The 26,121-nt window shown below is 47.1% G+C and overlaps 1 protein-coding gene across 3 annotated transcripts in view; it reads right to left on the bottom strand.

Moving 5' to 3' along the window:
- LARGE1 (LARGE xylosyl- and glucuronyltransferase 1) overlaps window positions 1–26,121 on the bottom strand; it is a 559,980-nt gene that overhangs the window by 458,228 nt on the left and 75,631 nt on the right. Inside the window, exon 1 of one of the 3 annotated variants that reach the window (XM_053583763.1) lies at window positions 3,506–3,787. The exons of the other annotated variants lie outside the window; for them this stretch is intronic. Within the exon in view, the coding sequence (XP_053439738.1) occupies window positions 3,506–3,519 (14 nt within the window). The 5' untranslated portion in view covers window positions 3,520–3,787. Of the gene's footprint in view, window positions 1–3,505; window positions 3,788–26,121 lie in introns of those variants that run through there. 3 annotated transcript variants of the gene reach the window in all.

The following is a 26,121-nucleotide window of genomic DNA, read 5'->3' as shown; positions in this document are numbered from 1 at the left end:
CTTACATAATTTATATTTTCTTTCTCAAATTGAGATTTTTTTTTTTTTTGGTCCAGTCCTCAATCATCTCTGTAGCTTCCATAGTATCCTAAATCTGGAAATGTCTTGGGAACAAGTGCACAGGATAAACGTTTGGAAGCATTTGGTTGTACGAGTCCATTTCTAAGGCAAACTAGCCCGGAGATCTGGACGTTTAGGGGGTGTGTTGTGCACGGCTGTAATCAGTAAATGCTAATGAAATTCATAGGTCTGACCAATATTTTTAACAACATAAACAACCAAAAAACAAGGGAGGTGAGGGTGGACAATTTGATGGGAGGTGTCAGACCGTGGAACAGATATGCCTGTGATTTACGCGCTTCTTCAGGAATCCTCTCCCATGAGAGTCACACAGGACACACTTAATTCCCCTGGCAATGAGCACTGACAACAGGTATGAAAACACGTCGACCAGGGACGCTCACCGCAAGTTCAGTGTCCAGGGTTCAGGTTCAGGGTTCAGGGTTTCTACCAGGAATAGTCAGGTAGACATTCCAAACTGTGGGGTCCCAGAAGGAAATGAGGTGTTGAGCATGAACTACCCTGTATCCATAGATAGGCTGGGCACTGTAGTCCTCATATCAGGTGTAGAAATGGTGGGAACCCTCCTGAAACCCAAGCTCCCACACACAGGCCAAGGTCAACATCACAAGCAGGCCTTTCTCAGGACAGCAGTCGGGCCATTAACTCTCTTCTGCAGGGGGGATACCTCCAAGTGGACTTAGGCCAAAGTATCTTCTTGAGAAGTCATTTGCTGATTCCAATGATGCACCTTTGTCCACAGTAGTTTGGGATTTTCCTTTGGGAATTGTCTCCAGAGCTCTCTGCCTATCAGAAAGGAGGTGAATCTCCAAGCCCTGGAGGTGGAATTGACATCGAATATCCACAGTACCTACGGGCGTCTTTGGTTCAAACCACAAGTCCACAACAAAACAACAAAATGCATCTTTCTATCTTTGTCTTCAGGCACCAAGGGCAAAGATCATTCACCCGTTCATTCCACAAACATGTAGTTGGCACCTTCTGAATACCCCAAAATTTGCACATGAAAGAGCGGGCTGTGGGAGAGCCACAAACCAGCTCCCCTCTGCTCAGTACAGCAAACACTTAGCAGACACACGCCTGGCCCCACTGCCCACAGAACACTTCGCAGAGGGCCAGCTGCATACCTGGATGTTTTTGGTACCTTGAGCACCCTACTTTTATTTTCCCCTGGGAGTAAGACTGAATCTCTTTGGTTAAAAAAAGAGAGAGAAGGGCGGCGCCTGGGGCTCAAAGGAGTAGGGCGCCGGTCCCATATGCCAGAGGTAGCAGGTTCAAACCCAGCCCCGGCCAAAAACCAAAAAAAAAAAGAGAGAGAGAAAAAGAAAAAGTCCATTTTTAAAGATGACTAAACTATCCCCTACAGTCCCCAGGACAGCCCAGTTTCATTCCTCCTCAGCCTGCCGCATGTATCAAGTTCAGCCTCTCTTTTCCACCTCCGTGCAGAGCCTAACTGGTCTCAGCCAGGTCCATGGCTGTTCATGCCATGGGAATATTGGCAACTTCCACTCTCTATCTCCCACCCCAACTGGTCCAGAACTCCTGGCTCACTTCCAACTGGCTGACCCAATATATTCACTTGGTTATATCTAATACAAAACGCCACTAATTCAATAAAACTGCAGCTGAACTCCTCCTGTCCTCGCCCAAGCCGGTTATTCTTGCAATCTTCCCCATTAATATAAATGAACACCCCGCTTCCTTCCTCCTTTTAGCGCCTCAAATGAGAAAATTAGATTCACCTGTGTGTCATCATGTCTAGGTTCCGACCACTCCCCAACACTCTGGCTATGACAACTCTAGTCCAAGCCACCAGCCTTTCTTGCCTGAACTACGGTCCTACTGGCCCCCTGACTCTACCCTTGCTCCAAAGTCCTTTTCAAATCAGTGGTCAAAAGAGGCTTTTAGAAAGGAAGCCAGGGCACCTCTCTCCTCTGCTCAGACCCCTCTAAGGCTGTCTACTTTGTCCTGAGTAAAGACCCTACCCACAATTTCCCCTCTCCGACTTCAGCTCTGCCCTGAATAAGGTGTCTGGATGGATGGGACTGAAACCCTGTGGTTGTCCCTCTGTTGCAGCTCTGTACACACGGGGCTGTGCTCATGGTGGCAAAGGGGTCTGGCATCTCCCCTCTCACCCTAGATCATACCAGATGCAGCGTCATCCAGCCCCTCTCCTTGCTGTGCCCTCTGCTGGAACCCTCTCACCCCCACCTCCTCCGACTTCTCTCAAATATCTCTATACATCCTTGTCTAAAGTGACAGCCACCGTTACAGCTGGCATGTCTTATTTCTCTTCCCTTTTTTTCTTCCACATTTAACATTTTCGCTATCACTACAAACTTTGTGTAAGGCCTGTCTCCCCTCATGGAAATTTTTATTTTTTAATTTTTTTTTATTTTATTATTATTTGAAACACTGTCTCACTTTGTCACCCTTTGTAGAGTCCCATGGCATCATCATAACTCACGGCAAACTCAAACTCTCGGGCTCAAGCAATCTTCTTGCCTCAGCCTCCTGAGTAGCTGGGACTACAGACGCCCGCCACAAGGTCTGGCTATTCCGCTCTTGCTCAGGCTGGTCTCGAATTCCTGAGCTCCAGTAATCTACCCACCTCAGCCTTCCAGAGTGGTGGGATTACAGGTGTGCCCTCTTCCTGGCTCATTGCAATTTTAAGATTGTTTTTTGAAATGTATGAAGGTGAAATTCACATAAAATGAACTATTTTGCTCACTCCAGTGCCACTGAGTGAATTCACAATGTTCTGCAACTAGTTCCTCTAATTCTAAAACTTTCCCCTTACTCCAAAACAAAAGCCCGCACCCCTGAGACAGTTCCTGCTCGTGCCGTCCCCACCCCACCAGCCCTGATCTGTGCTCATCTCTACAAATGTACTTATTCTGGATCTATCTTATAAATTGACATCAAATAATATGTGGCCTTTGGAGTCTAACTTCCTTCTCTGCCCCTTGCTAGAATTTAAGCTCGGGACAACGGTCCCTGTTTCATTGATATTGCAGTTTGTGACCCTCGGAACAGCTCCTGACCAGAAGATAAAAATAAGAAGAAGAAGAATTGGTTAAATCAATGACTGAACAGGACATAGGACATTCTGAAGGAAGGAAAAGGAAAGAGAAGCCGCAGGGGACTGGGGCTGTGTTCCTGTGAGTAATGAGAGGATCAGACGCTGAACCTTAACCAGGGCGGCTGCGGCAAACGGTGGTAGAGACACTCGGTGGCACGGTGCTACCTGCCAGGGTGGGACCCAGGGCAGCCTAGAGTCTCACAATGACAGGGCAGGCTGTCCAGATGCAGAGCGTACAGGATCTTCTGCACACACTCCTCTTTGTGTAATCACATGCAGGAAGGACAAATGGCTGCTTGAATACCTTTCAGGAACATGGCTGTATCATTATTTTGAAATTACCTGTAATGTGACATCTCCCCGACTATCAGCTCCTTGAAAACGGGACAAGAGCTTATTCATCTTCGAATCTTGGCACCCAGAGCAGTTTGACCAGGCCTCCAAAGGTTCTCAGCGATGACAGCTGTGGGGCTCAGAGGGACAATGACACTTGGAACTGACTTCAAATCCCCTTCCTTGTCATTTCAAACCGCACAGCTGACAGCAGTTCACTGCAGCAGGTAAGGCTCTGGCAAGTCATTAAGAGCAAAGCTGGAGAAGAGACAGCCGCCTGCATCCAAATCCCACCTCTGTTGTCTTCAAGCTGTGTGACACTGGGCAAATTTCTTAACTTCTCTGTGCTGTTTTTATAATCTGCAAAATCAGGAGGGCAGTCACGGTATCTGCTTCATAGAACTGCCTGGATAAAATATATTAACCCACATGAAATAAATAATATAGGAACCAACACACCCTAGGTGTCCAATAAGCATCTGCTTTCATGGCCAGGTCTTTACTTTTTAAAACAGTTATAGTATCACAGGCAAACTGGGAAGACGGTACAGAGATTGCCCACATACCCCCGCTCCCACACAGGCATACTTTCGCCCTTTGTCGACGTCCCCCAACAGTGTGGTACACTTGTTACAACTGGTCAACTGCACTGACACATCATTATCCTCCAAGTCCGCAGTCTACATTGCTGTTCACTCTTGATGTACATTTCATTTGTTTTGACAAACGCATGATGACATGTACCCACATGTATCACACAGAGTAGTTTCCACATCCTAAAAATAGTCTGTATTCCACACACTCATCCCTTCCTCTCCCACCCACCGGCCACCACTGATCTTTTTGCTGTCTCCATGGTTCTGTCTCTTCCCTAACATCACCATTGGAATGCAGTATGTAGCCTTTGCAGACCAGCTCCTTTCACTTAGTAATAATACACTTCATTTCACCCATGTCTATCCATGGCTTGATAGCACATTTTCTTCTTCGTACCAAATAGTATTCCATTATCTAGATGGACCACAGAGTTTATCATTCACCTATAAAAGGGCACCTTGGTTCCTTCCAAGTTTTGGCAATTATGAATAAAGCTGCTCTAAACACCCCCCGCACGGTATCTGTGTGGCATACATTTTCAACTCCTTTGGGTGAATACCAAGTTGTGTGATTCAGACCACATGATAAGCACATGTTCACTTTTGTGAGAGTCCACCAACCTGTCTTTCTGAGTGGCTGCACCATTTTCCCTTCCCACCAGCCACGAGTGAGCATTCCTGTTGCTCCACGTCCTTGCCAGCATTTGATGCCGTCAGTGTTTGGGACTTTGACCAATCTAATAGGTGTACGGTGGCATCTCACTGTTCTGATTTGCACGTCCCCAACGACACAGGACATGGACCATCTCTTCATGGGCTTATTTGCCATCCCTCATTCCTCTCTGGTGAAGTATCTATTAAGGGACTTGGCCTCTATCTGCCACTTGGGTTGTTTAGGGATTTTTCTTGTCACGTTCATGCCTTTACTAAGTCCCTCTACCTCCTCATTTGAAAAATGAAGAGTGAAGAGTGCTGGGTGGGGTCTGCAAGGAGACAAAGGCAACCCCCTTCCCGCGCCCCACTGCAAAGGCACTCAGCAGGAGCAAGAGGGGAATCCGGAAAACCAGCCTTCTCCAGTAACGGTTAATCCAATCAGCCAATCTTATCAAGTGTTTACAAATAACAACGAGGCACGGTACACGAGGCAGGGATCACAAATATGAATAAAGCTCCGTCTCCCCCTGCCCTGAGCATGTTTACAACCCCACGTGCTAAACAATCAATTCCATACACTAGAGTGACACTCCTTGGAAGATGCAGCAGAAGGATCCAACACTCCACTTATTTCTCAAAGGATCATCTTCTGTATTTTCTGTTGAAAATTATTTGTGAACTTCCAAGGAACTAGACGGAGATAGGGCCAGTGGCGCGATGAGGCTACTTCCCGCTCAGCCTCAGAACCTGGGTGCAGGCTCTGGGCTCTACTGAGAATACCTCCTTTCCAATCCCAGACCCATCTTCATCTCAGCACATTTTTCCCTAACCCTGCCTACCCTCCCAATGGATTTAAAATATCAGGTCCCTAGCTTCCTGTTCCTTCCTATGTGACACTGCCATTTATACTTATATACTTTTGCGATCTTAGGACAGGCCTCCATTCCCCCAGTAAGCAGTGAGTACAGAGAATGCATCTGTTTCGATTAGCACAGGTTCCCAAATCCTTACTTAGCATAGGACCTGACACATAGAAGGCTGTCAATAAACATATTGACTGGATGTATAAACAGATGGATGGACAGACAGACAAATACAGAAGCCTGAAATCCTAGTGAGGCCTGGGCCTCATTCTCTGCATCTCAAAACCAGCACTGCTGGTGGAAATATAGTACTTAGGTTGCCAGGCATGCAATTTAAATTTTTCTAATAGCCACAGTTTAAAAGGTAAAAACAGACAGATGAAGCTAATTTTGGTAATATATCTTATTTCACATTAGCACCAAAATAGTGCTATTTCAACCTGTCATCAATATAAAACTAATGAATGAAATAGTTTACATTGGTGTTCATACTAAACATTCAAAATCAGATGCATTATTTTACACTTATAGTACTTCTCAATCTGGATGCTAAATTGTCAATGATTAAAGTGAAATAGAGTCCTTCTAGGAAAACCGAGAACTTGTGTTCAAAGAAAAAATGGAGACCGGCAGTGGTGGCTCATGCCTAAATCCTAGCATCTGGGAAGCCAAGGCTGGTGAATTGCCTGAGCTCAGGAGTTCAAGACCAGCCTGAGTGAGAGCAAGACCCTGTCTCTAAAAATAGCCAGGTGCTGTGGAGGCACCTGTAGTCCCAGGTACTTGGGAGGCTGAGGCAAGGGGATCACTTGAGCCCAAGAGTTTGAGGTTGTGTGAGTACTCTATCAAGGGCGACCTAGTGAGACTCTGGAAAGAGAGGAGAGGGGAGGGGAGAGAAGAGGGGAGGGGGAGAAAGAAGGAAGGAGGAGGGAGGGAGGGAGGGAGGCAGAGAGGGAGGGAGGAAGGAAAGAAGGAAGGATTGACTTACATTGCTTCAGCTTTTAAATGTAAATCAATGAAGATTATATAAATGTGACGTTCAGCTCCTCAGTGGTGTCAGCCACATGTTGAGCACTCAGCAGGCACAGGTGGGTGTGTCCCCACACAGGAGAGCACAAGCTACATGAGGCTGCATACAGTAGGCACCCATCTCTTGCACTGAACAAGGCACAGAATGGAGGAGAAGGCAGACAGCTGACATCTAACATGACAACATTACAATGCTTTCCAATCCATTATCTCATGGGATCCTTAACAACCCTATAGCATAGCTATTGCTGTTTGGGGGTCGTGGCTAAAGAAACCAGGTAGAGAAATTTTAAGTAAATTAACCACGATTATAGGAGTGACAGTCAGGACCTAAACTACAGACAGGAAAATCAGAGGCCACACCACGACACAGTGTCAACAGTTCTCTCTGTACTTCAGACAAGGGCAATAAAATCTCTCTACTGACTCCACAGAGCCAAACTGTACAAGGCCTATTAATGTACAACTCTACACCAGTGTACAACTCGACCACGGGGCCTGGTCTTGCAGCTCTGAGCCCATCAAGATAGAAGTTCTCTGGGCAGGCACAACCAGGTAACTTATTCTGGCCAATGAAATATGAGTGCAAGTGTTCCCTTCTCTCCATAGCCACATCAACAAAACAACATTCTGCCTAGTAAAGTATCACAAGAATGGAAAAGCAGGTACCCAATGTGTACTCGGTACAAATATGATACAAACAGATAAACGACTACCCAGCCATAGGAGAGAGACAATTAAATGCAAATTGGGGGAAGGGGGCGGAAGGAGGGAGAAAGGAGCAGAGGGAGGGGTGAGCGTGCTCTCACCTAAGGTGCACAACGTAAGGGTGTACAGCATCCTCCCTGCACTACTACAACTTGGACCTTACCTAATCTTTTGTACCCTTCTATTAATCTGAAATTAAAACAAAAGGAAATAAGAGCTCAAGCAACTAAGTGGAATCTTTAAAAACCAACATGTGCCTTTTTCGCTCTTTTTTATTTTTGTTTCAAGACAGAGTCTTACTCTGTTGCCCTGGGTAGAGTGCCGTGGTGTCATAGCTCACAGCAAGCTCAAACTCTTGGGCTTGAGTGACCCTCCTGCCTCAGCCTCCCAAGTAGCTGGGACTACAGGCGCTTTTCACAACATCCGGCTAGCTTTTCTACTTTTAGTAGAGATGGGGTCTCATTGTTGCTCAGGCTGGTCTTGAACTCCTGAGCTCAGGCGTTCCATCTGCCTTGGCCTCCCAAAGTGCTAGTATTACAGGCATGAGCCACCATGCCCAGCCCATCAGCAATGGTTAACATAGAGGTTGCCCCAGTATCCCAGATCCCAGAGTGAGGACAATGGGGGGGCAGAGCCACAGGTGACCTGTTTTGGACACACAGGATGTGGGGAATGGGATTGGTATTGCTGTATGTGAGAATAGTTACTGCAGCATAACCCAGCTCCTGCCCAGTACACACGTGGTTGACATGTCAGTGGGAGGGAGGTGGGTAAATCTGGTGTTCAGGGACAAGTAGGTAACTCTGAGCTCTTCTTCATGTGACTGCAAGAATCCTGTAGGCCGCCCCTTCCTGAAGTTAGTCAAAGGGCTATCACACCACCAGCCGCGGTGGGGCCTCATTTCATTCCTACTGGTATTACTATATTTCTTACAAATAGCTCATTAAGGCTATTATCAGTCATTAGCACGGAAGCCTGAGCATCAGTACAATCACACACATTAATAAAACACAATTTAACAGAGCGAGTACAGACATGATGGAACCAGGCTCCCTCGTGGGGCCCTCGTCCTGCAGCTGAAGAGAGTTTCCACTACACGAAAGCCATTTGCTCAGGAGAAGTCTGCCAGCCTCAGCGCCTTGATCATTTGTGCGCAACTCAATTCAACCAACGACACCCACGTCTTGAAGGATAAACAGGAGTCTGACAGGTTAAAAAAAAAAAAAAAAGGCTAATAAGCTTTCCAAGGAAATAATTTCCAAATCTTGGAAACATGGAAGGACATCTTGGATTCACGGAGTGGTGAAATCATGATTTGGCAGACAGAGGCGGGGCCCACGACTAGGAAAGAAGGCTGAAGCCCAGTTGGGAACACTGGGGCTTATTACCGTGGGCTTCATGACGTCATGTTAAATTGCTGGAACTCTTTCTGGAGGCAACTAGAGAGGAATCAAAGAAGCTGAGGCAGGGACTGCCATGGGCCGCCCGCAGCTTTAGAAAAATCATTCTGGCACCATAAGCATGATGGATTAGGAGACCCAGAACAGAAGAAACCAGAGCCCCAGTCGGTGGAATACTTCAGGCCAGGAAGGAGGGAGCCCAGCCCGGAACCCCAATAGATGGAAAAAGAAAGAAACATCAGGAGCTTTCAGGAGGAAATGGATTAACCCTAACAGGGGCTTAGTGTTCAGCTGGGTGACCTAAGTAAGAGACAGACAGGAAGAGGAAATCAGAGTAAGTAAGAGATGGACAAGGAATCTAAGTAAGAGAGAGACAGGAAGAGGATAAACCGTCTTTAGACAATTTCTAAGGATGTCGGGGACATGATGATAACATTAAAAGAGACTACCAGAAACTACTTTGATAGATTTAATCCAAGAGTGCAAATGCAGAAAGCCATTAACAACATGTACATGTAGATACTAAACACTCATTCTCCCCTCATCAAAGGGCACCTGGTATCTGCAGTTTCAGAAGCACAGGCCCCAGAGGGCTGATCATGAGGTTAAGACTGAGGCCATGCTAAGCTCTAACCATGCTCTAAAACAGGCATCCTCAAACTTTTTAAACAGGAGGCCAATTCACTCTCCCTCAGACCGCTGGAGGGCCTGACTATAGTTAAAAAAAAAAAAAAAAAAAAAACTATGAACAAATTCCTATGCACATTGCACATATCTTATTTTGAAGTAAAAAACAAAACGGGAACAAATACAATTCACACTGCTTCATGTCGCCCGCGGGCTGCAGTTTGAGGACACCTGCTTAAAACATGCTGAGAATTACGCCTGCTCTTCTCTGCCTGCTTATGGTTCCAACATAGCATCTCACCTGCCCATAATTTGTAACAGTCACCTAGTTTCCTTTTGGACAAAGCTCTCTTTGGCATATAAAAATGTCTTCCATGCTTCACTTCCCCCAGACACATGCCCACATCATGGCCCTCTCTTTGCACGTCACAGAGCCTTTTCTCTTTATTTAAGTCTCCAAGGAAAATGGAGATTCAAACCAGGGCCTCCTGGTGAGCACTCTCCCTACAGGGTGTGCTGTCATGGGCGAGACCTTCCTCACTCACACATTCACTGTAGATATGCCGGGTTAGAGGAACAGATGGCACGGGCCTCCCTAGGCCATCCCGTCCATCCATCAGACCCTCTGAGATGATCCCCTTGGGATTCTGCCCCATTACTGAGTCTCCCTTGGTGCACAGTCTTTCATTCCACAAGCACAGTCAAGCCTCAGCAGCTGTCCAGGCCAACAGCACAACATAGATCAAGAAGTTTCTTCACAGTTTATTCACTCATCCATTAAGCACGTACTGTGCCCTGACAGCGCACGGGACCTGTGCTAGACAAGGAAACACAGGGACAAACAGACAACCATCTGTCCTTCAAAGAGTCCACAGCCCCCTCCCTCAAAGAGACAAAGAATTAAAACGATAAGTAACAGAGATATCTTCAATGCAACTGGCCCTGCTTGCTTTCTGATTTTCTCTCCTTGGGGGAACCAAATTGTACATAAATGCAAACCATGTGCTTAGCACTGCTTTAGGTGGTGTATTAAGTACACCCACTCCACTGAGAAGGGCCAGGCTAAGAACCAACGAGCTTCCCCAAGCTTGCCCCAGTCCTAAGAGGCTTGTAAAAATATACCAAGATTGCACCGACTTTTCTGTTCATCTCTGAGTCAAATTACCCCAGGACCAGAAACAAAACAAGGTGCCATCAATGTCCCCACACACACCTTGGGAGAAGATAGATGCCTCTCACATCAGGACCTCCCTGGCCCAGCAGCCCACCAGATATATGAAGCAGGATTGAGAATGGTGACCATTCATCTCCAAAAATAGTGAAGTGCAGACATTCCTGCTGGGACAAGGCCATTGGCAAACAATCCCCGGCGCCTGTCCGCCCTCAGCTCTCAGCTCAGTGACACAGCACTACATCACAATGCTCCACCTTTTCTGCTCATTAAAGAGCTCAAGGTGACACATGTCTTCACTGTGGATATAGGGAGCTCAGCTACCCTTAAACTCCATCCTTTTCCCACATCTGGACCCCCAGTTGCCTCCTTCCAATACTCTGTGCATCCTGCAATGCTCTCAACTTCCACCTCAAAGCCCTTCCAGGATAATCTCTACATGAAAACCACCATCACAGTTGTGATGAACACCAAAAAAATAAACGGGGAGGGATGCGATGATCTGCTGAGTGTTTAAATCATGTCAGCTATAGTCCACATTCTTGCACCAAACCTAAAAGATTAAGTATTATTTTCCCAGTTTAGAGGAAAAAAGGAAGAGTATCACAGATGTTAACTAACTTATCCTGATGGGAAGATACGTTGAGGCCAAGATTGTAAATCAGGTCTCTCCAATCTCCAAAATTAATATCCTTCTGCAATTATAAGAGGTGTGTGTGAAGGTGTGTGAGTGAACAGGCCCAGATCTTACATGCATGGAGTGGCCGCGTCAGCGCAGGGCTGAACACGCGCTCTGGTTCTACCGTTTCCCCGAAAGGTGTGCTCCCAAAGATGCGCTAGGTCTTATTTTCAGGGGACGTCTTATCTTTCCTGTAAGCAGGTCTTATTTCGGAGGATGTCTTATTTTCGGGGAAATGGGGTAGCTACAGTTTCTGTATTTCTTGGTTTTATGATAGTTACCATTCTGGATTCAGAGCAGGGCCTATCTCCCTTTTCACCCTCAGTGTGTTCACAGGACACTGCTTTTCTGAGTTGGCTTCCCTGAGTCCGTGTTTATGATCAGACTGGTGGCGGCTGGTTCTCACAGCGTTCCAGGCCTTGTCCTCACACCTTACAAAAATTTGATCATTTTTTTTCCAGCAAGGTAGGTGACTACAATCACCCCCATTTTACAGGTGAGAACCTAAGTCTGAGAACAGTTAAGTTACTGGTCTGGGTCACCAGCTAGGAAATGAGAGAGGTCTGAGGTTTAAATCTAGCTGGTTCAATTCACTCCCTTGGTTTGTGCTTGAAACTGAAGAGCAGAGCTGAGATACCTGGCTGTGGAATGTGGTGGGGACAGAGGGGATTCAGACACTGAATTATAGGTGAGTGACCTATAGGTGAGTGACAAATCCAAATAAGTGGGCTTGAAACTGATCTGGTATGGGGATTGTGGAGGTGGCTGGGGTTCAGGCTGTGCAAGAGGAAGCAAATGGATGGAAAAACACAGGCAAACACTTGGCACAGAACCCACGGCGCCCATCCGACCTCAGCTCTCAGCTCAGTGACACAGCACTACGTCACAATGTTCGACCTTTTCTGCTCATTAAAGAGCAGTGGGGATTGAACTTTTGAACCATCTGCCTCCATCCACCATCTTTCTATTTCATGAGACCACCTCCACAGGAAGCAGGCTGAACTGGGCTCCATGCTGGAGTGAGTCTTCTGGAGACACTGTTGAAATGCGCCCTCTTCCCACAAAGCACTCATTTGCGTACACACACTCACAGAGTTCTACATAAAAACTAGGGGCTTCACTGCAGCCCGTCTGTGGGTCCAGAGTTCTGTAGGCTGGAGTGTGATGGGTGCAGCTGGGAAGAAGGGGACTGGAGTGGCAGAGGACTGCTGGCCTCGTCCGGATCTTTCTCACAGGTAAGCAGTGACTTTGCTCGCCCAGGAGTCAGCATAACACTGGAGCTCCTGATGTATCTTAGGTCCTGGACCCAGAGCTCACATGCTTGATTCCATTTCAGGGTCCTTGGGCCTGATGCTGTAGGGTGCTGCAATTTTATTTTACAGATGGTAAAACAAACCTTGGAGTTTAAGGGATTTATCTACACCAAGTGAACTGCAGAACCCAGTTTCTGACTTAGCTCTTCGTTATAATGCCTTTCAAAGTCGCTGGGCTGCAGTCAGGGCCAGCGTGTCTTTTGCATGAATAAATGAGTGCTTGTAGATATTGCCAGGCCCTCAAATGTCATTTCTCACCTGCCTCTGTTCGTCAGCTGAGCCCTACCAGCCTGGGGAATGCTGTTGAATTTCTGCCTTTATCCTGAATGCCATCCAATGCATTAATTAACGTGACTGTGAACGCACCTTACTCTCTTGGAGGGTGATAGAACTAGGAGGGCAGACTCCATGGCAGACAGCGGTGCAGTTAATCCCTGCTGAGACAGTGCAGAGCCATCCAGGGGGTTGAAATCATAAGAGATTTGCACAGACTTGCCCGCCATTACAAACCCCAAAGTGCCGAATTATAAATGAAAGGGCACTTAAAGATGTCACGTATTGCGTGAATGCTTCTCTAGCAGTAAAATATTACACCAGCATAAAGACCTTATGAACATGTAATAATAATTTCCACCGTTAAGTACCAGCTGTAAAGTGAAATTCAGCTTGATTCCGTTTTGCAAGAATTTTCCCTGGCAGAGAGGGCTAGCCATTGTACGAATTCTCATCTGGGTGAAGAAAAACAAAATCTTATTTCCCCGAGCACAGTTATTTTTTGAAATAGCTTTGACCTCAAACTTTAGAGGGAAAATTATCCTGCATAGGAAATGCTAACTGTGCACTGGAAATGGCTAAAAAAGCCCCAGCTCTGTGGCTGAGGCATATTAACATAATAGAAACTTTTATTCTGGGCGTAGGGCTTAGGACTAGCCCCCAGTTGATGTTTTCAGATACTTAAAGCAAAAAGAAATGGGTGAGCAATGCTTTTTCCCCAGCACTGTTCCCTCGAATGTTTACTTTTACAGTTAGGCTTTTTAAAAGACACTTTTCTTTGGGTTAAATATATTTTTAGTAAAAAAACAATAGAATAGAATGAGAAAAAAATAAATCACTCATTTCCACTGCTCTCTAGTTACTAATGAAGGTTAATATTTCCTATTTACTTGATTGTGGTTATTTTTCTCTCCCATTTGTCTGAAAGTTCCACTAGGGAAGATACCCCATCTCTTTCAACACGATAGCATCCGCAGCACCTTAAAAAGATCTCAGCACATAGGCAGATGCGTTGAATAAGTGTCAGATTCTTAGGAAATGGTGCAAGGAATTAGCCTTATCTTCAATCCCAGGTTTGCCTGTAGTGGCCGAGTGGCGCTGACACATTATTCCAGCTTCTCAGAATTCCAGTGTTCTTATGGTGTAATGACAGTAATTGCACATCAAGACTGATCCCACCCGGTATATTAGTCTACTAGACTCGCCATCACGGTGAAACACAACGATGGTGCAAACAATACAAATTGATACTCTTGCAGGTCTAGAGGTGAGAAGGCTGTGTTAGCAAGGACCCTTTCTTCTGAGGCATCTCTCCTTGGCTAACAGGCGGCCTTCCTCGGTCTGTGTCCCTACACGGTCTCCCTGCTGGGCACATCTGCATCCTCATCTCTTTTTCTCATAAGGACACTGGTCATATGGGAGTAGGGCTCACCCACATACCTCATTTTCACTTAATTTCATCTTTAAAGACCCAGTCTTCAAATACGGAGGGTGCCCCCCAAAATGAGTATACAGTCTAAGAAAGGAAAAGACTGTATTGAAATTATAATAATAGACACTGGTAACATCTGTTATCTTGTATAGTGTATCTTGTATCTCTTGTAAGCGCAAACATGACTTGAGTATTACAACCTTAATGCAGGTTTTTCCCTTCTTAAAAAGTGTGTAGGGCGGCGCCTGTGGCTCAGCGGGTAGGGCGCCGGTCCCATATGCCGGAGGTGGCGGGTTCAAACCCAGCCCCGGCCAAAAAAAAAAAAAAAAAAGTGTGTACATTTTTTTGCCCCCCCCTCTGTACATTCACATTCTGAGGACTTTAGGGGATCCCAATTCAGCTCATAACATGGGATTAGGGGACCCTGGAAAAGGGCCACCGACTGGAGTCTTCCAGAGAGATGTTTGATTTCCAGAATCCTGAAGACTGAGCTGGAGTCAGCCAGATGAAGACAGTGAGCTCTGCAGGAAGGGAGAAGTGAGAAACTGCCCAGGTGTGTGAAAGGGGGAGTTATTCTCAACCAGTTTCTGCAAATGCCTGGAAGCCTGGGATTTGGAAAGGTGAAGTGGTGGCCTGGAGTTTATAAGTGGGCAGGTTAGCGGGGGCTCTGTGTGCAAAGCCAAGCAGCCTGGATATTAACCTCTGTGGGGGCTCAAGTCTTTGTGTGTGTGTGTACGTATGTGTACGTGTGTGTGTGCACACGGACGTGTGTTTCCTGAGGACCATCCCCTGTAATATCCACTTTTCCTTAGTGGCGTCCCTGTGCCTGTAAACTTCCTTATGAAGTCTGGAGGGCTTGGCATGAAGCTTCTAAGAGAAGAGAGAAAAACCACTCAAGTTCTTGCTCAGTTCTCTTGTTTAAAACCTTTAAAATTCTTTTCCAGCAACTGGTTCCAGGGGGTCACTGCCAGTACTGAGTGCTTCCCTTGGGTAGACACTAGTTCCTAGAGCTGGAGGAAAAAGGAGGCAGCTTCTGAGCACCTCCATGTCCCATCTTTACCCCAACAGCTCTCCCCGACTTTTCCCGACGTCCCCAGCTCTCCTGACCTTGACTCCTATCTTCAGATGGGTTGCTGGAGGAGCAGGAAGGCAGAAGCAGAGGAAGGGTGCACAAATCCGAGAGAAAAAACAAAAAACGCATCTTTACAAAACTCTCCTTTTACTGAATCTGTTGTTACTCCTTTGCTGTGTGCCCTCGAAGTCTCTGCCAACATACCGCAATGTCACCACCACCACTGTCGTCACCACTAGCACTGTCACCACCATCACCCTGGCAGTGGACTGAACGTTTGAGTCCCTTCAGGGTCCGGAGGTTGAAACCTAACTCCCAGGGTAATAGTATTATGAGGGGGGGGCTTCTGGCTTCCCCCAAGTATGGTATTTGTGCTGTTATAAAGAGCCCCCTGAGAGCCCCTCATCCCTTCTGCCATGTGAGGGTAGACCAGGAAGACAGCCCTCGCCAGACACCCAGGCTGCTGGCACCTTAACCTTAAAACTGCCCAGCCTCCAGAACTGACAAGTTCAGTGTCTGTTGTCCATAAGCCACCCCACCTGTGGAGTTCTGTTAGAGCAGCCTGAATGGCCGAGGCCAGCTGTGGTCCTCTTCTTCATCAGTGCGATCACCTTTCCCTGCCTCTGTACCACTTGTGTGCACAGCACTCTTCTTTATACTAGATATGTACTTAGGTCTCCTAATCACCTGGGAGTCAGGTACTTGCTGCCATCCTCATTCTACCTTTGGGGAAACCAAGGTCTGGAAACATTAAGTAAGTTGTCCAAGGTCACACAGCTGGTAAGTGGCAGAGCTGGAATTCCCAGCCAGGCTGTCTGGCCCTGGAGTCTGCTCTAAACCATTTCCTGCCTCTCACAGAAGAAACGTATCTCTGTGCACTGGAAAGAAGGAAAACCTTGCTGGCAGCCGGTTCCCCTCGCCCCGCCATCTGCAGGGGGCTTGTTACCCCTTCTCCCTAGAGCTCCCCTAAGTCTTATGCTATAACCAAACGTGGTCAGCACTTGCTCATGGAATTAATTAAGCTGGACAACCTCCTTCTGTAAACTTCACAGGTGGAGTGTCCCTTGAAGAAAAGTGGCTGTGGGTGGAGCACACACAATGGCTGTTATAAATGACCCAGAAGCATGGATGGCTCCCGGCCTGAAGGACCTTGTTGACTGACGGGCAACAGTATGTTACATCTGTCATCGCGATAGAGTTCCTCAGCTCCCTCCAGTTGGCATCTTGCCACAGCACTTCGGCTCAGTTTCTCCATCTCATCCTCTCCTTGGATAAGTCGTCTAGAATCACTCAAGAAGCAGGGGCCTTGCCCACCTCCTGTCTTCCCCCTCCCAAGGAAGGGTGGTTTCCTCCCAGGATGTCTGGAAGCTCCTGGGCTCTGAATGGGTTAAGTCGAACCAGGCTGCCTCCTGAGAACCTGTTCCCTGGATCACTGTTGGTTTTAATCTTCATTATCTTGAATGACAATGCTGTCAGCACCCAGGAGGAATCCTTGAACAGCCAGATGGTGGCTGGATTTTCTGCCAGTCATCAGTTTTCCTCCAAATGCAGGGCAGGTGCAGGGCAGAGGAGTTTTTTTTCAGAGCTCCCCACACCTTCCACTGTCAAGCAAAATCCTCCAGGAACCCTTAAGGGAACTATTAAGGCTGGGAGAATTCGAGAAGAGGCAAGGTAGTGAATCATTCACTTAATAAATATTTACTGAGCACCTACTATGTGCCAAGAACTATACGAGGTACTGGGAATACAAGAATGAGCCCTGCAAAGCCCCTGTCCTGGTGGATCTTAAATTCTAGTTAGCAAATGGGTGTGGAATGTGTCAGGCAGCCTGGAGGTGCTGAGAAGGGAAAACGCAATGCAGCAGGTTCCTGGTGCAAGGGGTGCAGGCCTGACTGGGCCATGTGTGAAGGCTGGGATGTGTTGCTTTAGGAAACGAGATGACTGAAAGCCCCTCTGCGAAGGTCACGTTTGATATGGCTCTGAAAGAAGTGAGGATGCGAGCCAGAGAAGTGGGGAACAGCAAAAGCAAAGGTCCTGGGCTTAAGATTAGCAAGGAGGCTGTGGGGGCCAGGTAAAGGGAGGGAGGGCCATACGCCAACATTACGTGCAAATAATTTTTCTTTTTCTTTCTTTCTTTTCTTTTTTTTAAGACAGAGTCTCACTCTATTATCCTGGGTACAGTGCCATGGTGTCATAGCTCACAGCAACTTCTAACTCCTGGGCTTATGATCCTCTTGTCTCAGCCTCCCAAGTACCTGGGACTACAGGCGCCCACCAAAAGGCCCATCTAGTTTTTCTATTTTTAGTAGTGATGGGTTCTCACTCTTGCTCTGCATGGTCTCAAACTCCTGAGCTCAGGCAATCCACCGGCCTTAGCCTCCCAGCATCTAGGATGATAGGTTTGAGTCACGGAATTTCTTTTCTTCTCCAGTTATAGGAGTATCTCATTCTCTCAAGCATGCATTCATCCGGTAAGCCTTCACTACGGACACCACTGGTGTTGGGCACTGTCCGTAAGTGCCCAACACCCAATTCCAGAGCACCTAGCCCAGGGAAGCAGAAGAAATGGCAGAATTTCTCTTCCCGCTTGGACTCTACAGGGTGTTTTCTGGCTGTGATGCTCATTCATCTGTTTTGAAAGGCTAAAGATTCTTTTAGTTTTTTAAAAAATGAGGCAAGAAATTGGGCAGATACAAGGTCAGACAATTAAGTACATGAACTCATCCTAGAAAAAGTGCTACATAACTCCTTGCTGAATATCACTATGGTCACTTTCAAAATACTCCCCTTGGGAAGCGAGGCACTGATGCCAGCACCTAGTCCACCCTTCCAAGCAATTTTGGAACTCTTTCTCTGGAATGACCATCAGAGCTGTCATCGTAGGGAGGTCTGACAATTAAGTTCAAGAAAGTGTTTTGAGGGGCAGACTAGGTGCTGGTGACAGTTACTATTAGCTGGCACCATAAAGGTGCCTGTATGCTTCTAAGAGGAAGGCAGAGGGAGACTGGCCTCATGAAAAGGAGAAGCCATTGTGACCCTAGAGACAGAGAACAGAGATGCACCCACAAGTCAAGGAGAGCTGGCAGCCACCAGCAGCTGGCAGAGTCAGAGAACAGACATCTCCTGAAGCCCCTGGGCGGACTACAGCCCCGTAGGACCTTGACTTTGGACTTACAGCTTCCAAAGTTGTGACAGAATATGTTTCTGTTGTGTAAGCCACCAGATTCATGTTATAGGAGACGACATATTTTACAATTTTTTTTTTTTTAAAGGGCACTGGAAAGAAAAATAAAAGAGAAACAAATGCTTCTGTGTTGAAATGTGTCCTAGACGGGGAGTAGGGGAGTCTGTCTGGCCTTGGCTTCAAGGTTGGAGGTGGCGTGCATGTCCCCAGCACTGTCCCCTCCAGCTCTGCCCTCAGAGTTTCCTACCCGCCACCCCAGCCCTTTACACAAGAGTAGCAGTTTCTGTCTCCCACCGCAAAGCTCACTCATATCCACACCTCCTGTTTTGTTCTCACTAATGGCAGCTGGGAGTTTAGCAGCTTCCAGGTTCTGTTGGAGTCGGGATTGATGGGTGGCAGGAAAAACCACAGTAAGCTTTGTCCCCTGATCTCTGTCATCATCCTATATTTGAGGACTTGATAAATATCCCAATCCTGGAATGACTAAACCAGCCTCTGAACAGCCGGTTGCTAAGTATTTCCTTTGTAGTGGTGAACTTATCAGGGCCCCTGCGAGGGTTTCCACGGTAAAAGCCGGTGTTCTGTGCAGAGTGGGTTTGAAGAGCTGTCTGGGACGCTTAGCCACTAAATTGCTCCTTCACTGATCAACTCCTAGAATCACAAATGATAGCATTTTAAGACTGTTTCCTGGAGATGACCAAATTCATTTTCCTCATCTAGCATGTAAGAAAACGGAGGCGGAAAGTGCTGTCCCTGGGATGAGCTACAGCAGAATACAGTATTAACTTGGTCCTTGCTGCCCACACGCCACCAACCCCCACCCAAACTACCCTGAAATACATTGGTGGATGATAGCTGTCATTATATTAAATCTTATAAGCAACTCACATTTGTTGAAGCTACATCTCAAATGTCTTTACTTCTTTTTAGGTAATAATTAATTTGGATTAGTTAATTCCAAAGTAGTTTCTAGTTTCTGCTTCTTTGTTCCTTTTGGTTTTTTTTCTTTTTAATTTTTTTATTTTTTTGGTGGGGGAGGGACAGAGTCTTACTCTGTCACTCAGGCTATCATCATAGCTCACTGCAACATCAAACTCCTGGGTTCAGGCGATCCTCCTGCCTCAGCCTCCTGAGTAGCTGGGACTACAGGCACCTCCAAAATGTCTGGTTACTTTTTGTATTTGTTTTTTTTCTTTTTTTTGTAGCAATGGGGTCTTGCTCTTGCTCAGGCTGGTCTTGAACTCCTGAGCTCACAAGATCCTCCAGCCTTGGCCTCCCAGAGTGCTAGGAAAACAGGTACGAGTCACCACATCTGGCCTACAGTATGCACCAGGTACTGCTATTCGCACTTTCCATATATTAAGTCATTTCACGCTCATACAAATCCTCTGAGGTATGTACTATCATTACCAGAAAGGGTTTAGACTTTATAATTGGTCAGACTTAATATTCTGGAGCCTCGTTTGATTTGTTGTGTAAATGAGGATAATGTGGCTTCAGCACAGGTCTTCAGGAAATGTTCATAGGTGAAAGGAATAAATAAATGGGTGGGTTAGTAGTGGACTCAAGGAAATACATATAATGAAAAAAAATGTGCTCAGTAAAACCCAGGGGCCTGCCTTGTGTTTAACTTGGGCATATGGCCTCAATATTTGGTTCTACCATTTCTTTATCTGCAAGATGATAACAGTCGCTATCTTAAAGGACTGTTTAAGGATGAGGTGGGAAATAGTATATGGAGGTAACCTGCTGTGTGGACATCAGTGAGCTCGGTAACTGGTGACACTTACTGGGCCCAATGAGTAATGAGCCATCCTCGGGTGGGTGGGGTGCTCTGGGGTGACCAAAAAGCCCTGACCCGAGATGTGCCCTTTAACCAGGACAGCACGGAGGTCTGAAGTGCACATGACTCAGTTTGAACAAGGACATCTTGCCTGCAGAGGGCAACAGAAAAAGCTCAATCCACAAATAGGCCTGGCTGGAAAATTCCTCACTATCTAAGGGGAAGGCACAATGGGCAGAAGCAGCCGCTGGCAGCACGCGATGCCCCTGTCCACAGTCACTGTGCATGGATGAGTCACTGCTCTGGCCCTAGAGGTGGAGGCCAAGGACAAGGAATGTGTCCTGTCATCTGACCCGTCTGATGGGTGGGTGTGGCTGTGCTCTGACGGCTGGGCCTCGAATTTTTCCAGTTGCAAGTTCCACGTAAATGTGGGCAAGGTATTTTCATTATTTTTTCCTTAGTGATTCATAACAATATGGTGAGCTTGGATGACTGTTATATGGCAGGCATTGTGTTAGGGTCCAGGAAAACACATGATTTCCTTTCTTGGGCAGCTTATGACACAGACAAGGAAACAGCAATAGCAACTCCACCAGGGAACCGAGGAAGGAGGATTTATACGCATGTGCGCACACACACCCCCAAGCCTTTGGGCAGCCAAGGTATGTGTTGTGGCTTGAGTTTCAGCTCATGAGTTTCTTTTTATTTTTTTTTTGCCAGGGGCAGGCTTGACCCCACCACCTCTGGTATATGGGGCCAGCGCCCTACTCCTTGAGCCACAGGCACCACCCTCATGAGTTTTTTTCATTGGCAGGACTTCTTGATTTGACTCATGAATTTGGTTTATTTTAAACCTATCATTTATATTTGTCAGCATGGATTAGGTTGTGCTATTCATATGAACAAGCCCAATATCTCTGTGGTTTAAATAACAAAGATTTATTTTTTACTTATGCAACATGTTCGTCTGCAGTTGGCATATGTGAGGGGCTAGGGTTGTCGTCGCCCCAGGCCACTCTTACCCTAGGACTCAGGTGGGTCCACTATCTGGAATGTCACATGTCACTGGCCAGAGGAAGCCCACTCTAGCTCCGGCTTTTGCTTACAGTTCATTGGCCAAGACAAGTCACTTGGTCACTGTTTACTTCTGTAAGTGGAAAAAGATTCTCTGATAGCTGTGTGGGAAGGACAGGAACCAGAGGGTTCCTGACAGCCCAGTAATTTCCACCCCTTCTGACCAAGCTCCACGTTTGAATTCCTAAGCTGTGGGAGATCAGCAAAACAGAGCATTTGAAGGGGGAGCTTCAGAAGCTGGTCCCCACCATGAACAAGAAGTGACAAGGTGACCCCAAGGAGAAGTATGGGAAAGCCGTATGTGCCATCTGTCAGAGCTCAGACTGGGTCAGAACGGAACCACCACGGTGCAGGGCTGACTGCCTGGACACTGTAGCTCCCAGGGGCCCACAGAATACTGTTCCAGCTTCCTGAGATTTAATGCTATGTGGGGCCTTTCCCAGGCACTGTGCCAAGGTTAGGAATACATAATTAACTGGGATCACTAAGAAAAATTTAGAATATATTTATTATTACATAGATTCCAAAATCAGAGGTGTCTTTTCATTTGGTTAAAACTAAACGTTTCAGCAATAAGAGTAAGCCTTTTTTTTTCCTAAAAGCTGAAAATGTCACTTAAATGGAACCTGGGTGATTGGGACATTGGGTATTTAGTGTCCCATTTCATTCCTGTGCAGTTTTTAAGTGATGATTTGGGCCGTCTTTCTAGTTGAACTCCATATTCTTATTTTTTTTTCTTATTCATTTATGATTGTTGAGAATTTCCAGGAATGTACTGGAAACCGACCTCCTTTGATGAAAGGGTACACGTGTGCACACATACCTCTCTGCTAGGAGAAATATGGGCTTCAACAAGCAGAAAGTCATCCACTGGGGTCAGGGAGGGCACAAGGCACCCCTGGAGCTGCCTCCATTCTGCTCTCCTCCTGGGCGTGCTGTCAGACCCCCTCTGTGCAGGTCGGTAGAAAGAAAGCAAAGCCTCCTCATGATCTTTGGCTCACTTTCCTGGAACTCCTCACTACCTAATCAGTCAAACAAATATTTGTCACACAGAGTTTATATCCCAAAAGCACGGAGGGGAAAGAAAGAGACACATGAGGTACAGCCCCCTGCGCTTCAGGAGCTTATAATTTGGGAATGGGGAGGTAAACTGGTATCTGCCTACTCGGCATCAGGTACCTTTCCAAGCTTTTGGGGGGATACCCCATCTCACTTAACCCTCCAGGAGCCCTGAGTGGCTGCCACATTGTTTCTGCTTCACGATGAAGGCCCTGAGACTTGGAGAAGATTATCACCTTCATCAGGACAAAGCCACTGGCACAGAAGTGACCGCATCTGTCCATGAAGCCGGGAGTGTCCCAACGCTGGTCTCTGCTCTTGCCATAGCATCTGCCAACTAGCATGGAGCAGTGAGAGACCCCTAAACCGGTGATGCACAGACAGGCACAGGTTTTTGTTTTTTCCCTTCACTTCTGTATTCCTGGAATCTAAACGAGAGCCTGGCATAGAGACAGTGTGGATTACGGAAGGCCCCTGCCCTCAAGGAGCTTGGAGTCCAGGGCTGTGACAGGGAGAAGTGTATTTATGGTGTTGAGTATCATGGGGCACAGTGCGTGGGGGGAGGGAGAGCAGGCTGCACAGGAGGCAGCTCCAGAGGTCTCAGCAGGGGTGTGATGGGGGGAGACTGGTTAGACAGCATGTGCCTCCTGACAGCTGTGTGAAGAAGGCCTGGAAGACATAGGACTGCTTGGTCTAGGTACCACGGTGAACGAGGAGGGGTTGAGTCGAAGGGAGGGGGCTGGCAATACAATGGATTTGCAATTAATTTTCTTCTTTCCTCTTTTTTCTCCCATGATATTTTTACCCCAATTCTTTATTCCTTCCCCAGACAGGCTCTTGCTGGGTTGCCCAGGCTGTAGTGAGCAGAGGGGTACGATGACATCACTGCAATCCTCAACTCCTAGGCTCAAGCGATCCTCTCACCTTGGCCTCCCAAAGTGCTGAGATGACAGGCACAGTCATTGCGTCCTGCCTGCCCCTTTAAAGTGAGAATAGAGATTACAGCAAAATGCTGGGAGAGAAAATAAAGGGGGGAAGAAAAAAATTAAACACCTGTTATATTGCCAGGCCCTATACAGGGGCTTTGGCACACTTCGGTTATTTAATCATCATAGCCATTCCATTAGAAGACTGGTGCATTAGTTAGCACAAGCCAAATAGACCCAAGGAAGCAAAATGACTCTGGATGTTAATTCACTCACAGAATGAAGGAGTATGTTGGGGAGGATAATTGCGGTGCAGTGGGGTCTGCTCCACATAGTAAGGAGACCCTGTTATCGTCCGCATGCGGTCTCTAAGCTCTAGTCCAGTGATTTTCATGCCATAAGGGGATCTTAGGTGTGCTGCCAAAATTTCTAAAGATCATGAATTAAATTATTTTTGAAAGAAGTTCAAAGCCCAGTAAGTCTATTCTTTTTTTTTTTTTTTACTCTTTTTTTGGATCAACATAATTTAAGTGTGCCCTGGATGTTTAACTACAAGGTCAAGTGTGTCATGAGATTAAAAAGGGGTGAATAGCACTGCTCTGGACTCCGACGTCAGCCAGTGAGGGTAGGGCCCGCCGCACCTCTGCTCACATCCCTCCAGTTAGGACTTGGACACTGGTCACACCTCACTTCGTGGAGCCTAAGGAATACCTTACTCTGCACCCAGGGTTTGGTGAACAGCTTTCCACGCCCAACGAATAGCTTGATTTTTGAAGAAACTGAGTTTCTTAGAAACAAACAAACTTCCCTAAGATCACAGAGATCATATATGGCAAGGCAAGGTACACACATTCAGGGCAAGGTACACACATTCAGGGCATTTTTCCCCCTAGGGAAATGTGAAAGGGTGGTTGGGGTGGGGGATTAAATGAAGTGGGTTCAGTGTGATGAATAAAGGCAATTAATTAAGTCATTAATGAAGGAGGGGTACTGACTTCAACTCTTAGATGCTGTCAAGGGCGGGAGCAAGTGCAAAGGAGATTAGTGGTGACATTTGCTGGTGTCAGGGAGGTGAAGGATTCACTAAACCAGCAACGTGGGTGAACAGCTATAGGCCTGCTAGAGCTGTCCCCAAAGGTTGCATAATTAGGGGAGAAAAACCTGAGATTTGCTGGAAGACAGCAAAGAGATACAGAGTTTGTAGCCTAAAGACCTAAACTTCAAAAAAAGTCATTTCGAACATTCATTATGAGACTACCTCATTTTTAACGCCGCCATAAACTCGGCAGACCAATGGAGGGCTTTGTGTTCACGTACCACTGGGAGGGAATTAAATGAAATGTGACGATGGGACTGACAGAAGTCAGCTATTGTGACCAATAGTTTGAGATGATCAAGACCACAGGAGCCCACGTGAAAGCTGAAGTGTCTGGAATCAGGCCGCTGGGGAAAACACCAGTTCTCCTCCAACGGGTGGTCTTTCACGTGGTTTTTGAGCATGAGCATAAAGCAGCCCACCAGTGAGTATTTACTAACCACACACCACATGCCCAAGTGGGGAGGCGCCAGCTCCCAGGATGCTAACGGGAAACAGGAATGAAGTGTAACCTGCTTAGACAGAGCCTCGCTGGGGAGGGGCGGACAGAGCAGGAGACAGGTGCGCAAACTTCCTGAGGGAAGGGGAGACCTGGAGTCTCATCCTGCTGAGTTCTGGGAGCCGTACACCAGTCACTGGGCTCCCTGGTCCTCAGGTTTCTCATCTGTCTAAAAATCAGTTAAAAAAAAAAAAAGCACAGGCAGAGCCGCCTTTCTTTCTGCACTGAGTACTTGCTGGGCGCCATCTGTTCGGGTCCATGGCACACAGAGGGGCAGGATACACGGCTGCTTCCCTCAAGCAGCAGAAGGAACAAGCTTAATTCCTGCAGGGGGCAGAAGTTGGGCTTTACAGGCTGTGGGCGGGTACTGGTGGGCACTCTCTGTCCTACAGGTTCTCGGGGCCAGTCCACTCCCTCTCAAAACTGCCCAGTCCAGGGCCGCATCCCTGCCCCTCCGTGCCCTCCCCTCTCTGCCCTTTATTCATTCAGAAAATATGTGTTAGGCTCTGCAGAGATGACGCTGAAGGAGGTGATGGGGTCTCTGTCCTTACAGAGTGTGTGTTCTCCTTGGAGCAACAGACTATAAACTCGTGAACTAACGTGATGATTTGGGATCTGAGTCCACGCCCTGCATCTGTGGAAGGCAGTGGGGTGTGGAGAGTGATGTGCTGTGGACACAGCTCGATGTGAAGGTCTGAATCCTGAGGAGCTGCCAGAGGAGGAGCTGCTGTGTGTCTCTGGGGGGACCACTGCCTAATCCGTGGGTGAGACACGACCCATCCCCATCTTAGAGGGGAGAAACTGAAACCCAAAACCTGTCTGTGGTCAAATTAGTGTGGGGCCGGTGTCCGACCTATAAAGTCCCCCTGCTGCCATGCGACCCCGTCCTTCTTCCCTCTCCCTCCCTCTGTCGCAGAAGATAATGATTTTGTTCTACCTTACTGATGACCCCCTCAATAATACTGACCTAGGGGGGACATTGTAAGGCTTAACTAATAAAAATGACAATGAAGCATGTGCCAGTGGACGGTGTGCTATTGAATGCTAATGCAGGTGACAGCCTGTCTGTGATGGGCGCTCCAGCCACTGTGAGTCTTCCTGGCCCTAAATCAACCAGCAGACTCCAGTTTCAGCAGTTCTATCCTCTGGACTTTTGCTTTCTTATCTCGTCCAGCCACGAAAGCTGTGGG

The sequence above is a fragment of the Nycticebus coucang genome, chromosome 3, assembly GCF_027406575.1.
Source record: "Nycticebus coucang isolate mNycCou1 chromosome 3, mNycCou1.pri, whole genome shotgun sequence".
Taxonomy (NCBI): domain Eukaryota; kingdom Metazoa; phylum Chordata; class Mammalia; order Primates; family Lorisidae; genus Nycticebus; species Nycticebus coucang.
Note: the sequence above shows the minus strand (reverse complement) of the source record. Positions and strands in the feature narration are given on the sequence as shown.